Raw genomic sequence first — 14,863 nt, 5'->3', positions numbered from 1 at the left:
GAGCTCTGTACGAAACAAATCTATCGATGGAACAAACGATTAACACAATTACACGTATATCAGATCTTTCAAATGAAAACAAACACAATTATTCCCACAATCATACTGTTATCATACATACAGGTATAGTGTATATATGGTACATATAAAAAAACGGAGATCATTCAACTCCTGCACCTTGTGGCGGCGGTGCACGACCGAGTATACGGATTGGCTTGGGCACCGGGGCGGCAGTTGTAGTACGACGCACCTCTCCTTGAGCACGGGACAGAGTTCGCCTGAAGCGCGCTGTAGCTGATGTACTTCGTGGTTGCTAATATGCGCCGGTTGACTTCGGAATCCATGTCGAACTCTCCACCGTCGGCCATGCACTCACCTATGGATCCTCTGCAGGCGTCAGGCTTGCTCATGGGTATCCAGCTGAAGTCGCTGCCGGCTTCTGCGGATTGGAGAATGATCGCCGCCACCAGCACCGCGGAGAGGAGGAGGGCGAGAAGCGGAGATCGCGCCATTGATTTTTTCTTCTAAAAGAGCTTTTCTTCGTTAAATTACTTGGAATTTGGAAACCGAATAATCTGGCAGCTGTGGAAGCTCATTTTAAGTAGTTTTAGAGTTAAACAATGACCCCAATATTCTAATGATTCACCAAATTGCCCTTCCATTTCAAATCCCGACCCGTTTAAATAATCGAATGAGCCGAGGTCTCCTTTTTTTATTCTTTTTCTTTTTAATTATGACAGGGTCTCCTTTTAATTTCTCTCATTTTTCTTAAATTATATTTTAATTAGGGTGATAAAATATATAAAACTTTATTTTTGAAAAATTAAATTATTATTATTCATGTAGTAAATAAATCAATTTAATTGATTATTGTTTTTGTAATTATATTATAATTGATAATAAATATAGTATCGTTTATGAAAACGAATCTTGTTTTTATTAACTTATTTGTTAATTATATTTATTTATTTTTTATTTAATAATTAAATAACAGAACATATTCCAAAAACTAAAACCAATATGTAATATATTTCGCTGAAGCTTATGATGTAGAGAGATTCTAAATTCTGAAGATTTAAAGTATGCCAATAAGGTGTGCGTTGGGAAGTTGACCATTGAATAATAGAGAGATTCTTTAATATTTTATATCGAATGCATTGATCACAAGACATAATTTTGTTTAACTTGATGTACAGTTGGATACCATAAAGTTTGACAAAGGAATACTATTAAACAAAATGATTTTATTTTATGATGGTGGAATCCGTAGTTGGTCTCGAACTAACACGATGTATTATAAATCAAGTTAGTCAAGTAAAACATATTATACAAGTCATGTACGACACGTTTACTCGAGAATATATTGATGAGATGAATCGAATTTTTGATTACCGACGAGATGTTTCAGATATTTGATATGTTAAAATTAGAATAAAAGATTTCGAGAAAAACATGGGAGGAAGGATGACGACGACATAAAACATTATTATATATATTAGAAAAATTGCAAATGACAGCAGGCTGTTGGTGGTATCCTTTACCGATTCAAACGCGTCGTCATTGGTGTCGAGAAGTTGGATCCCTCAATCTTTCGTTACCTACCATGGAAAAGGATACATTATGTAATATAAGACAATATCGTCCACTTTTTTATGGTTTATAAATTGATATTGATCTTAGAATAAAATTACCTTTTGACATCTTCAAGTAAATTAGGTGGTGCTTAGCTTGATATTCTCATTTCGAAAACACTTGGTTTTGTGGCAGTTTTAAAAAATATGTCATGAATGGAATATGTACATTTATAATACAATATAATAAATATAATTATGCATATTTGAAATAAATAAATTTTCCTTTTTTTTTTTTAATATACTTCAGCTCCAACTAAATATTTGATACCCAATCTCAATATTTAGCGTTTTTTTTAGAACACAACGTTTTAAAAATCTCTCTTATCAAAATAAGCCAAACCGGGCCTTGATGGGTTAAATCTTCTCGCCATGTTAAAATATGGGCTTCATTTGCGCCCATTTATACGGAAAAATGGTTTCTGGTAAGGAGTTTGTGTGAAGTACAATTTGCTTCGTTCAGTACGGAGAATATATAAAGCTGAATTGGATAATGGAGAACAACATAATTTAGGACAGGGCACGCCATGTGGTGTGGTACATGGAAAACTAGAAAGCAAATGCATTATGAAAAAAGAAGAAGATGTACGTCTTTATGCACTAATAACACTGTCTGCCTATAATTATCTCAAGGTTAAAAAAATGAGAGCATTTGGCAATTCTTTTTTACATTCAAACTTTTCAGACGAAAAAATTTCAAGATTCGAATAGATTTTTAGAGTTATGTTGTTAACACTCGTATCGATACCTCTTTTTTTTTTTGTTTTTCAGATGTTATCATATAATGTTCTATCCCGAAAAACATTATGATCATCGATTGAATGTGCGCGCCTAGCTCGTATTCCACCAACTGAAAAAGGGAAGAATATTTGTGGCGGATGCGGCGCGCAACAACCTCAATGGATCATGTCACGTATGAAAAGGAGATGCTTTTCTTTTGTTAGGAAAAAGAAGAAGAAGAACATATGATTTTTTGCTTTCTTGTTGGATTAGGTTGAGAGATTTCTCTCAAACATTTCTTGATTAATCGAAAGTCGCCAATAAATATATATTGAGGTAATAATGCTTATAAATGTAAAGAGATAAATGGTGTTTGTTTGAATGAAGAAGTATTCGAAATGATGGGAGGATTAATGCTTAAAAAATAATATTTTTAATTTAATATTAAAAAAACGCGTAGAGAGTTTAATTTAACGAATAAATTATAAGAGTTGATTACTAAAATATTAGAAATATGTTATTAATAAGCAACTTTAAATTATGTAAATAAGAAAAAAAGAAGAAGTAATATTCTTGTATGTTTTGTGAAAATATGTCGTTGTATTTAAAAAGCTAGAGACCAAAATATGACTACAATTAAAACGTGTTTCTTCAAAAAGAGGACGGTAATAATAATGTATAAACCCCCATTGAATGGGGCAAAGCAAGAGGAAGGTGAAACTCAATATCATGTTTCAAATAACTTAGTTTTTAAATCTAAGGCATTATATTTTTTGAGTAAGTCTTTGTGAGACGGGTCAATCCTACCGACACTCACAATAAAAAGTAATACTCTTAGCATAAAAATTAATATTTTTTCATAGACGACCCAAATAAGAGATCCGTCTCACAAAAAACGACCGTGAGACCGTCTCACACAGGTTTTTGCCTTTTTTTTTGTAAAGTTTTCATTTTTTTCCAACTCTAATCTTTCAAATCGTAAGCGTCTGATAACTATTTTACATGATATGATATGATATTTGTTTGTTTAAAAAATATATGCGTTCTTCGGAGCAATCTCCGGCATATAACATTACCTAAACTTGTAAAAGATAAACATGAATTGGTGGTTTCCCCCCCACAATGATCACTACGGAAAGGCAAAGATATCTTGCTCCAGAATACATTTTTCTGGTGCATATTTAAAACAAGTTTGTACAAAAAGTGGTTGGGCATGTAGGCCGATCGAGTGTTGCAATCAGAGAAAAGAATTTCAATTCTGTTTTAAGTGGCTCACACGTCAATCACACCAAGTACGTACGAGATTGCTTGAACTGATCATACCTAAAGCCAACAAAATTTTATTCCTTGTCTGTTTTTCTATGCATGCGCTTGTGTATGCAATAAAAAAGAGTTATTTATTAAGAAACATGCGCTTGATTTTGATTATATATGTTAGCTCCCTCCTAGGAGGGAAGATGTTATATCCCATACGAGGCGCGCAGAATCGCTACATTTCTCCTAGAAGGCTCACATTTCCATTGCCTCGACTCCATCGTTTCTCACCTTTATCTTGTATCGTCGTGTTAGATGCTTAAAACTTGAAAATATGAATCGTGAAAAAAAATGTGAAACATGATAGCAAATGCAAATTACATCTAATCCATTAAAATGATACATCTTCCTTTATTTTATTCTAGGTTGTTTTTTATTAATGTATAAAGGAAGGTTATTTAATTCTTTAAACAGATATTCCAACTTCCTTAACATATTTTATTTTCAATTACCACTAATCCTTTAGGCGACGGACCACCAAACCGTTGCTAAAATTGTTGCCTAACCCTTTAGGCGACGGTTTTAGTGATGGTTAAAACCGTCGCTAAAATCTTTTTTTTTTTTTAGGATTCTTCACACCATGGACTTTGCAAATGAAAGAATTCAATTTCTAATTCAACTTTTACAAAATTAAACATAAAAATTGTTAAAGTATATATTTGAATATTTGACGTGAGAATCAAAGGTTCTTCTTTTACAGGCACCCATATCAATTTCTGAATCGTATATCATGTATTCATATTTACAATTAAAGGACACATTAACTAGTGAGTCAACATGAATCAGGGTGCTGTCTGCCTTAATGCCTAGAATGATAAAACAGTGGAAAAACATTAAGAATCCCCATATACAATATGTTAGGAAAATATTCAATGACAACAAATCAACTTTATAATAAAATTAAAGTATTTAACTTTGCCACTTTATTGAAAAAGATCATGGCTTTTTCTTCATGGCTTTTTCTTGCGTCAGGTTCACTTTGGAATAAGGAAAAAAAAGAAGATTAGTACATAAATCAATGTGGATGGAATTTATATATAGGAAAACTGCGTTTTGAGTCTTATATGTTTGTCTCTTTGTGATTTTGATCATCTAAAGTTTTAAGTTTCATTATTAGGCCAGTATCTTCTAAATTTTGGTAATTTTTTCATCGAGAATCATGTTAGTGCCACGTCTAAAAAATGATTAGAATTGACAAAAGAACAGTAAAACGAATTAAAACTGAATTTTTTTTTAAAAAAAAACCTAAAATCGCAAAAAAAGCAACCACACGACACACACACACTGATTTATGTAATGATCAGAAGCTATATTAAACAATAATCAATACTCCAATCAATATTTAATATGGAAAGTTGACATGATCAATCCTCAAAGTTTGGTCTTATTTTAATAAGTTGGTTTTTGTTTTCTGAACACATCAAATATCCAATTTTGTATCAAAATATTTAACAGACATGCCATATATTATCAATGATATATGGTGTCACCTTGTACAGTGGAATAATACGATAATACCTGACGTCGAGGAACCAAAGCTATCACGTCACAAAAAGAATTCACTGTGCAGATTACACGGTCACATGCCATACCGTGACTCTTTATATATAGACCAGCATGTGTTAATCCTCGGAAGAAACAGAACCATTTTGACCGTAAAATGTGTATTGTTTAGAAAAATCTTCCCAACATTAATTTATATACTCAAAAAACCCTCTCAACGTGTTTTTTTTTTTTTATTATTATTTAATCGGAATGGACGGAGAGAAATTGGAGTACAAAGGTGAGGAAGCATTGAAGGAGCTGGAAAGACTAACATCAAATGCAGATGAAGTTCAAGAAGAAATATTGAAAAAAATATTGGAGCAAAACGGGGATACGGAGTATCTGAATAAATATATCGGCGATTCGTCGAAGAAGATCGTATCCCAGTTCAAGAAAAATGTGCCCGTTATTACGTACAAGGATATTAGGCCTTACATTGTGAGGATTGCGAGTGGAGAAAATTCAAGTCTTATTACTGGCCAACCCATTACAGAATTGTTATGCAGGCAAGTTTTTGACGCATAAAATGAAAGGAAATACATCAATAATTTAACGAGTACAGTCTGTTTAACTCCCCAACCAAAATACTGGTAGTTTTTAGTATATTAATTGATGAATAAATTTGCAGCTCGGGTACGTCGGAGGGAGAACCCAAGTTGATGCCGTCGATTGCCGGAGACCTTGATCGTCGGACCTTTGTGTATAATCTCATCACGCCTTTAATCAATCAGTTAAGAAGATTATTATGTTTTACCTTGAAATGTTTAGTCATTGAGTTATATTTTCAAAATGGACCATGATAGCTTATAGTTAGCCTGCATGCTTTTGGAAACAGGTACGTATTGGGGTTGGATGAGGGAAAAGCCATGTACCTCTACTTCGTGAAAGCGGAGACCTCAACTCCCTGCGGCTTACCGGTTCGCACCGTGCTAACCAGCTACTACCGGAGCCGCCACTTCCAGCACCGACCTCATGACATTTTCAACGATTTCACCAGCCCCAATGCCACCATTCTCTGCTATGACAGCGATCAAAGCATGTACTGTCAATTACTGGCCGGCCTACTACACCGCCGGGAAGTCCTCCGCCTCGGTGCGGTCTTCGCCTCCGCGCTTCTCCGAGCCATTTCCTTCCTCGAACACCACTGGCGTGATTTCTGCCGCGACATCCGTGCTGGAAAACTTGGTGCCGCGATCGACGATCGGGAGTGTAGGTACGCGATGTCGAGTGTCTTGGATGGACCCTATCCTGACCTGGCAGACGAGATTGAGCAGATATGCGGCGATACGGCGTCGTGGAAGGGGATAATCTGTCGACTGTGGCCTAACGCGAAGTTCATCGAGGCGGTGGTGACTGGATCGATGTCCCAGTACGTCCCGGCGTTGAGATACTACAGCGATGAAAAGCTGCCGTTGATCTGTACGATGTACGCGTCGTCGGAGTGCTATTTCGGGGTGAATTTGAGGCCATTGTGCGATCATAGGGAGGTCTCTTTCACGTTGTTGCCAAATATGGGGTACTTCGAGTTCATACCATTAGGGGAAAATGGTACGTTTTCAGCGGAGTTCGAAGAAGAAGATGACGAGATAAGGGTGGCTCCAAGCAGGCTTGTGGACTTGGTGAATGTGAAACTTGGGTGTTACTATGAGCTCGTCGTCACTACATTTTCAGGTCACTTAATTCTCTTTTTTTCTTAAGTTTTCAAATCATGTTAGTCAAATATCGTAGTTGACCATTCTCTAAACGATATTTAAATACATAACAATATATTCTATATTTTCCGTCCGATTGATTAGGGAATATTACAACTTAATTTGTTCCTGTATATTTTGATTTTTGATATCACATATTATCGCATAGAGTGATTAATCTAAAAGCATTAATAATGCACACCTATATGTATGAAAGTAGAGCATAGTTTATAATTAATGACGCCTTGTTTGTTCTTATGATCTCAAAGCTTATTTAACTTATAAGTTTGAAGTGTTTCGGATACAAAAACAATATATTTCATTATTTTGCTTTTTTATATTAAAATTGTAGAATAAATTTTTGTTAAGAAAATTTGAAATATTATATCTTTTCTATTTTTAACATTTGTTCGACCTTTGTTTTTTTAGATGTGTCGTTATATTTTGCATGGGATGGTTTTGTACTGAAATTCATAATCAACTTATATCTGAAGTTCTTATAAAAAGAAGCAAGACATGAAATCTTGATAACCAACCAATTCTTGGTGATTTCTTGCAGGATTAAACCGTTACCGCATAGGCGACGTCCTCCAAGTCACCGGCTTCCACAACAAAGCTCCCTCCTTCCGATTCATCTGCCGCCGAAACGTGGTCCTCAGCATCGACAACGACAAGACCAACGAGGAGGACCTCCACCGCAGCATAACCGTGGCAACCAAGAACCTACTCGAGCCCCGCCACACGCTCCTCCTCGAATACACCAGCTCCGCGGACACCTCCTCCGTCCCCGGACACTATGTCATCTACTGGGAGATCAACGACATGCTCCACCCGGAAGCCCCGCGCCTGAACGCCCAAGTACTGAAAGAATGCTGCATTGCCGTGGAGGAGGGGTTGGACTACGTTTACCGCCGGTGCAGGACGAACGATAAGTCGGTGGGACCATTGGAGATCAGGGTAGTGAAGAGGGGCACCTTTGAGAAGCTGATGGATTTGTTCATCACACAGGGTGGGGCGTCGATAAATCAGTACAAAACTCCGAGGTGTGTGAAATCCAAAGCTGCTTTGAATCTTCTTAATGGCAATGTGACTGGGTGTTATTTTAGTCCTAGGGATCCTGCTTGGAGTGCTTGATTTTCGAGGGATATATACAAATTAAGCCCTAAGATTTTTAAGACTAATGAGCCCAATATATTAGGAAAAATTCCAAAACTCATTTTGCGAGTTAGTCTACATAGTACGTAATATAGAATTTTGTTTTTATAAATTAGTCAAAATTTGGTCGTCACCTAATAAATTGTTTTTCTTCCGCGTCGATTATTATTTTTGCCGAAATACTAACATGAAGCGGGATATTATTGAAATAATGATGTCAAATACAATTGGGATACAAAGAGTTGGCTGAGACCAAGACTTCATAAATTGCTATACGAACATGTCACATATGGTGGTGCTTAATTAGTTAAGCCCTCTAAATACAAGAAAATATTCCAAGTGATCAGACAGACAACGTACGTGTTGAATAAAAAGGCACTATTAACTCGGATACCTTGTATTCTCGAGATGGAACTGCAATCTTTTTTTTTTTTTTGTTAAGTCTCAGAGTATTGTTATTGAAGGAGATAGTTTTGGAACTAATTAAGAACAGTACTTCTTGTAAATCTTCGATAATCAAAATAGAATATTTTGACAATTGATCGTGTACTTTAGTAGGTACAAGAATTCAAGTGTGGTTCCAAGAACACAAGAACATTATAAATCTCATGGGATCTTCTACACGATATCTTTTTCTTCGTTTTTCAATAAAATCTGTACCACATACATCTGAGTTCTCACATTTTTGCTCCAACTTTTTTCCCATTTCGTGCTCTGGTTTTTGCTGCAAATGACCCCGGCTGGAGTTCGATGGAGACTTCATGTTCGAGACTTCTTAGGTAGAAAATAAAAATATATATATCGACTGCAGGTTCAAATCACGTAGCCTTAGTGCAAATTTATAGTAGTATGATAAACAAAAAAGAGGAATAAACTGTTGATGATGGAGGAATAAAATGTTGATAGTGGAGCAGTGAATATGGACGACTATGGAGAGTCTCTTTGGCTAAGCCTAGTGTATGGATAGGCATATTCATTACAATTTGTCATGAGTGAATGGATTGGTGGAATAATTCCCATGTCCGGGACGAATATCTATCATATGATGTAATATAAAAATTAACTATTAATAAAAAGTTAATTATAAAATTATAAAGGTAATTAAATCTCACTTATATCATGAAACTCCTGTATATTAATTAATATATAGCTATTAAATATTAATGTATATATCCATATACAATCACCTTTTAATTTTATGTTTGGTTTGAAAGATGATATTCGCATCATCTCTCGTATTTGACTCAAATTTTACAATAATTAGATTTTTTTGAAAAATAGTTATATTATTTTTATTTCTCAATATATTATCATTTTTTTAATCACTTAATCTGTAATGCCTGAAATAAATATCGCAATTTATTGATTTAGTAATATGATATTACTAAATAATTAATGATTTTTAAAGAATGAAATATGACATATTTTGGTCATATGAAGCCTAACTCATATGAAATTTGGATATATTGTAGAAAACTGAAAGATATAGAAGTTCCTTTTTTTGAGTTTTGGAAAATTTGATCTTTCACTGATCCAAAGATGAAGGACTAGGTGTATCTAGTCAAACATTCATGTAGTTGATAGTGTATAAAGACAATATAACTTATTATCTTATTTGGGTTATGTGTGTATTTATTTTTTATATTTTCACAGTATAAAATGATTTCTGATTGTCTGAATAAGTTTTGGTTCAACCTTTAACTTTTCCAAAGTTGGAAGAGTATAGTTTTTTTCTTTAAAAGAGGGTAACTTTGTTAAAATTAAAGTACCCAAAAAGAACTGAAGGACAAATTGGAGTTGGACAATGTAATACAAAGGAATGTGGAGAATAATTTTTTTTTTCACAAAGAGATGTCATTTGAATTTCTTTTTTCCAACATATATACCTTTCCTCTTTCTTTGCCTATTGTGTACAGATACTTTTGTTCTCAAAATAAAAATAAGGATTTAACACCAATATATATATAATAGCTCGAGACTCGTTGAGAAATGAAATTTCACGAACTCACCACACTGGACAAGTATAGATTCACACAAATAAACCTAAACTCATTTCGAGTTATAGACATTTCGGGTGACATAGATGATTAATTTTGTGAAAAATATATAATAGAAATTTTTGCGCGAAAATGTTGAAAAGCATATATAGTTGTATTGAGTTCTATTAGCAACCTCCTAGTCCTACCTTATAAAAAAAGCAAGATCCCCAATTTCTCAAAAATAACAAGTACTCGTCCATGTAAGCCATTCAAGAATTGCACCAAATTTTACTTTAAATCGGCCACACAAACTTTATTTCAACATAAAGTATATGTCTACCTTCACATTCTTTTAGCATTTAACGTGACTAAGCCATGCATTAAAATGAAGTGTTTTACCAAACAAATTAAACAGATCTCTAGCTTTTCCAAAAGGAAAGCCACCCATTAATCTTTTATCATATGGTTTGTCAGGTGATTCGCTTTCATTAACAAAACTCTACTTTTACACAAATGGGTATATACATACGCACATCCAACTTATGTGTGTAAACCAAAATATTCGAAATTAATCATGAGCCAGTTGTGTGAGGACCGGATTTTATCCACATTATAATTAAATAATTGTAAGAAAATGTTAGCATGAGATTTTATTTTGTGCATGGGAGAATATTTTATGGGATATGTGGAGATACTATTGGACATGCAATATTATAGTGATATATTGTGATTAAGCATACAATTTTCGAAAATTAGGAAGGAGATTTTCTTGCAAGAGTTGAATATTACATAAGTTGAAGAATTAAGGTATAATATGATACAAGAATTTCGAAAATTTCCCTAGGATAAATGCCAAGATTGGTGAGGATTATATGCTTGGTTAACTTGGACAAGAATCATCAAGACATTGCACCACAGCCGTTGGATCGGGTAACCTAGATTTTTCGAATTAACCTAGACCATTGGATTAGAGTGTGAATCTCCTAACTTAAGTAGATATATTTTCGAAATATGGAAGATGAATCAACATCTATGGCAAGGGAATGAGAGTCAAATATTGAGAGATTATGCAAATTATGGTATGATTTGAACACCATATTTAACACCCTTCCCTCCACCTATAAATACCCCATCACCCCACTCATTCCCCACCCTTCAAATTCTCGAAATTTGAGCTGAAAACCAAGGCGAAACCCTGCTGAAAAATCGTCTCTAAACAGTCCAAAAATTTAAGCCGAGGCACCGCCCGATCGAAGAACGAGTAGCGATCCAAATCCTGAAGCCGAGTACCCACGTTTTAGCAATCAATATATACAGTAAGTGGGCTATTTTCAAACTTTGAAATTTCAGATTCGAGTATGCATGTTTTCGATTTTAAAAGAAAATAAATAGTCGAGTACAATCTTCTTTCTACCTTTCTTGTATTGTCATACGATTTTTAAACGCACTGTGAGGAGTCAACCGTATATGGGTGGGAATCCCAACCATGACGTACCCTTACGCGGTGGGGGATATAACCGCTATACGGCCTCGCCCCCTTAGAGGAGTAAAAATGAGGGACTGACGTCAGTAAACCATAGAAGGTCGATAAATTGCAGTGCTTGATATATGTTTATGCATGTGGTACGAAAATGTTATGCAAGTCATATGATTAATTCGAAATTTTACATGTTGATTTATATTGTGCTCGATATCCCCCACTTGCTGAGTATTTCCAAATACTCACCCCTTACAACCTTCCCAGATAAGTCGTCCGAAGAACAGGTTGAGGACGAAGAGTCCGAACAGTTTTGGGGATGGTGATCCACGCGACCCGTACTAGTAGTAGTATAGTTCGAATTTATGATTTAATAAGTTGTAAGACGTTTTCGCACTTAATTCTGTCATTTGTTGATTTTCGGATGTAAAAGACAATTGTTTATTTCGTTTGAATTTATGATATAAACTGGTTCGGTTTACACTGTGCTGCGAGAAGGCTTGTTGTTTCAATTGTGTGATTGTAAACGACGCTGGTGTCAAGTCCCGAGTTTCGGGGCGTGACATTTAAGTGGTATCAGAGCCGCCAGGTTCATAGTCCGGTTGGGAAAAATCGATTTTCAAAAAAAAAAAAAAAAAAAACCCTAAAAATTTTCGGTGGAATTTTAACTCGAGGCCGATGCTACCCCCTCCGAAACGGCCCAACGATCAAGACTCCCAACACTAATCGGGAGCCCCAGCGAAAAATCGCGAAATTCCTTCGTTTAGGCCTCCGAAACCTCGATTTTGCCGTTTTAGGAAAGTTTGGTAACCCCTAGGACTTTTCGTAGGAAACTCCAAATTCGATTCCGTCAACTGTTCTGGAATCCTCTCGACATATGCTTCGAACCCATATGTCTAATTCCAAACTTTCCATTTTTGGAAAAAAAAAAAAATTTTTTTTTTTTTTTTTTTTTTTATATATTCATTTAAATTTCGAAAATTTCATATGTATTGCATATTTTCACTTGTTATATACTGTCTATTTCGGATTCTGAGCATTTCCGTTTTTGATTTCAGGAAATGGCTCCATCTACTCCCCTGCGACCCCGTACTCGTTTCCAAGCTGCCCTTCGTCTGAAGGAGCTTGCCCTTCACTACCAGTCACGCCAGATTCGGCGACTTAGAGCCCGATTAAGCGAGAGGAGGAGTGAGGTCGAAGCCTTAACCGCCGAGAAAGAAGAGATTCAAGTCCGCCTTAATCAGTCTATCTATCAGGGGGAACTAGTTAGGGGAGATAACATGGATCTACGGGATGTCATAGAACAGTGTAAGTATCGAAATGGGAAGCTACAAGAGGATGCGGATCGCTATCGCAAGGAACTTGAAGAGGAGAAGCAGCAGAATGCCAGAGGTAAGAGAAGGCTAGAAAATTCTTGTGAGGCCATGAACAGTCTAGCATATGTGAACCAGCGCTTGGTCCAGCAAGCTGAAGCTCTAAAGAATAAGATCAAGGAAAATAAGGAGGGTTACGAGCTACGCTACCAGAGTACCGTAGATCTGTTGGACGAGGCAGAGGCAAATGCTCATGAGTGGAAGATGCAGGTGGCCCAGCTCAACGCAGCAAACGCACAGCTCAGTACAGAAAACGCTAATCTTACTCACATGGTTGAGGTACTGCAGGAGGAAGAGCCGGAGGAAGAGCCGGAGGAAGAGGAGCCTATTGAGATAGATGAGCCGATAGCTGCAGTAGGAGATGGAGAGTTAGACGATTAGATCATCTTAGTGACTTTTCCTTATTACTAGGAGTTTATCCTTCCATTGTTGCTATTTTATTTTCAGTCAGCAGTACTTATTTCCATTCAGTACAATTTGTTCAGTCAGTTGTTTCTTCGAATTCAAAAATTAATAAAGTATGATTATTATTTATCTCAGTCGTGCATTGATATTCAAATTATGTTTGCTTATTTACTCAGTTGTTCCAGCATAACTTATCTATTCAATCTTGTTGATTTATACAACAAATTCTTAGAAGCGTTTAACTTGTAGGAAATGGCCGGTAGACCACCGAGACAGAACCGCAACCCCCGTTATGCTAACAACAACAACAACAACGACAACACTAATGAAGAAGGCAACGGGCCTCCACCCCAGTTCAACCTCAACCAGGCAGACTTAATGGCTATAGCCACGATCGTGGCAACTACACTTCAGGGGTTGGTGAACCCCAATGCTAATCAGCAGCCCCCACCTCCACCACAGCATGGGGTCAAGTTTCATTACGAGTCTCTGCGCAAGAACAGGTGCCCAACCTTCAGTGGCGCTGCTGACCCGGAAATTAGCCAGAGTTGGCTAAAGAGTGTGGAAACTCAGTTAAGACTGTTGGAAGTCCCAGATGCACTAAAAGTGGACGTAATAGTGCCTTTCCTGGAAGACAAGGCAGCTAAATGGTGGGAAGCAGTCTCTCCAGCCATGACCGCTGCTGGACCAATCACATGGCGAATCTTCCGGGAAACATTTCTGAAACAGTACTACCCGGCGGAAGTCAGACTACAGAAGTTAAGTGAGTTTGAGAGTCTCAGTCAGGCCCCGGATATGTCAGTAGTGGAATACACCTCTCAATTCAATGCCCTTGGTTCTTATGCTCCTGCAATTATGGCAGATGAAGTTCTGAAATTGCACCGATTTAAAAAGGGGTTGAACAGCAGAATCCAATCCGCTCTGGCAGTCTACCAACCTACCAACTTTTCAGACTTGATGGGTGCGGCTATCCGAGCCGAAGCTGATATTCGTCGGAGAGAAGGGGAAAACAGGAACAAGCGACCCCCTGTCGGCCAGCCCTCCCAGGGAAAACCAATGTTCAAGAGGCCCAATCAGTCAGGTGGACCTCCCTCAGGGAAATTCCCCGTCAATAACTACCAAGGACTCAAGCCATGCTCAACATGTGGCTTCAAGCACTCTGGGGAATGCCGAAGGGCAAGCGGTGTGTGTTTTGGATGTGGGAAAGCGGGGCACCGAATTGCAGAATGTCCTACAGCTACCAACCGACCAGCAGGGCCAAACAGAGGAACTGGGCCAAATCCGGGAGCAGGCCCGAGTAAACCAAAAGAGGATAAGCCCAATGCTAGGATCTTTGCCATGACACAGGAAGAGGCTGATGACGCAACTGAAGTCGTGTCAGGTACCATTCTAATTCAATCAGTACCTGCCTATGCATTATTTGACTGCGGTGCTACCCATTCCTTTATGTCTAAGAGATTTGCTAAGAAGTTAGGACGTAGGCCTGACAAGCTAACTGAACCTTTCCGAATAGCCACACCTACGAGTAGAGCTATAGAAACTGAGGAGATTTACAGAGACTGTGAAATCAGTA

General features: G+C 36.9%; 2 protein-coding genes across 2 annotated transcripts; one reads left to right on the top strand and one right to left on the bottom strand.

Annotated features, from left to right (window-relative positions):
• Window positions 1-164: 164 nt before the first annotated feature.
• LOC140803648 (rapid alkalinization factor-like) lies at window positions 165-512 on the bottom strand. The gene has a single exon (XM_073159550.1). The coding sequence runs from the start codon at window positions 510-512 to the stop codon at window positions 165-167; it is 348 nt and encodes a 115-aa protein (XP_073015651.1).
• Window positions 513-5,279: 4,767 nt separating this feature from the next.
• Window positions 5,280-8,885, top strand: LOC140842285 (putative indole-3-acetic acid-amido synthetase GH3.9). Its single transcript, XM_073210051.1, has 4 exons — window positions 5,280-5,716; window positions 5,839-5,940; window positions 6,046-6,881; window positions 7,461-8,885. Exons 1-4 carry the CDS (start codon window positions 5,421-5,423, stop codon window positions 8,033-8,035), a joined length of 1,809 nt encoding a protein of 602 aa, XP_073066152.1. The 5' UTR covers window positions 5,280-5,420; the 3' UTR covers window positions 8,036-8,885.
• Window positions 8,886-14,863: the final 5,978 nt, after the last annotated feature.

Source organism: Primulina eburnea, chromosome 10 (assembly GCF_022965805.1).
Source record: "Primulina eburnea isolate SZY01 chromosome 10, ASM2296580v1, whole genome shotgun sequence".
Classification (NCBI taxonomy): domain Eukaryota; kingdom Viridiplantae; phylum Streptophyta; class Magnoliopsida; order Lamiales; family Gesneriaceae; genus Primulina; species Primulina eburnea.
Note: the sequence above shows the minus strand (reverse complement) of the source record. Positions and strands in the feature narration are given on the sequence as shown.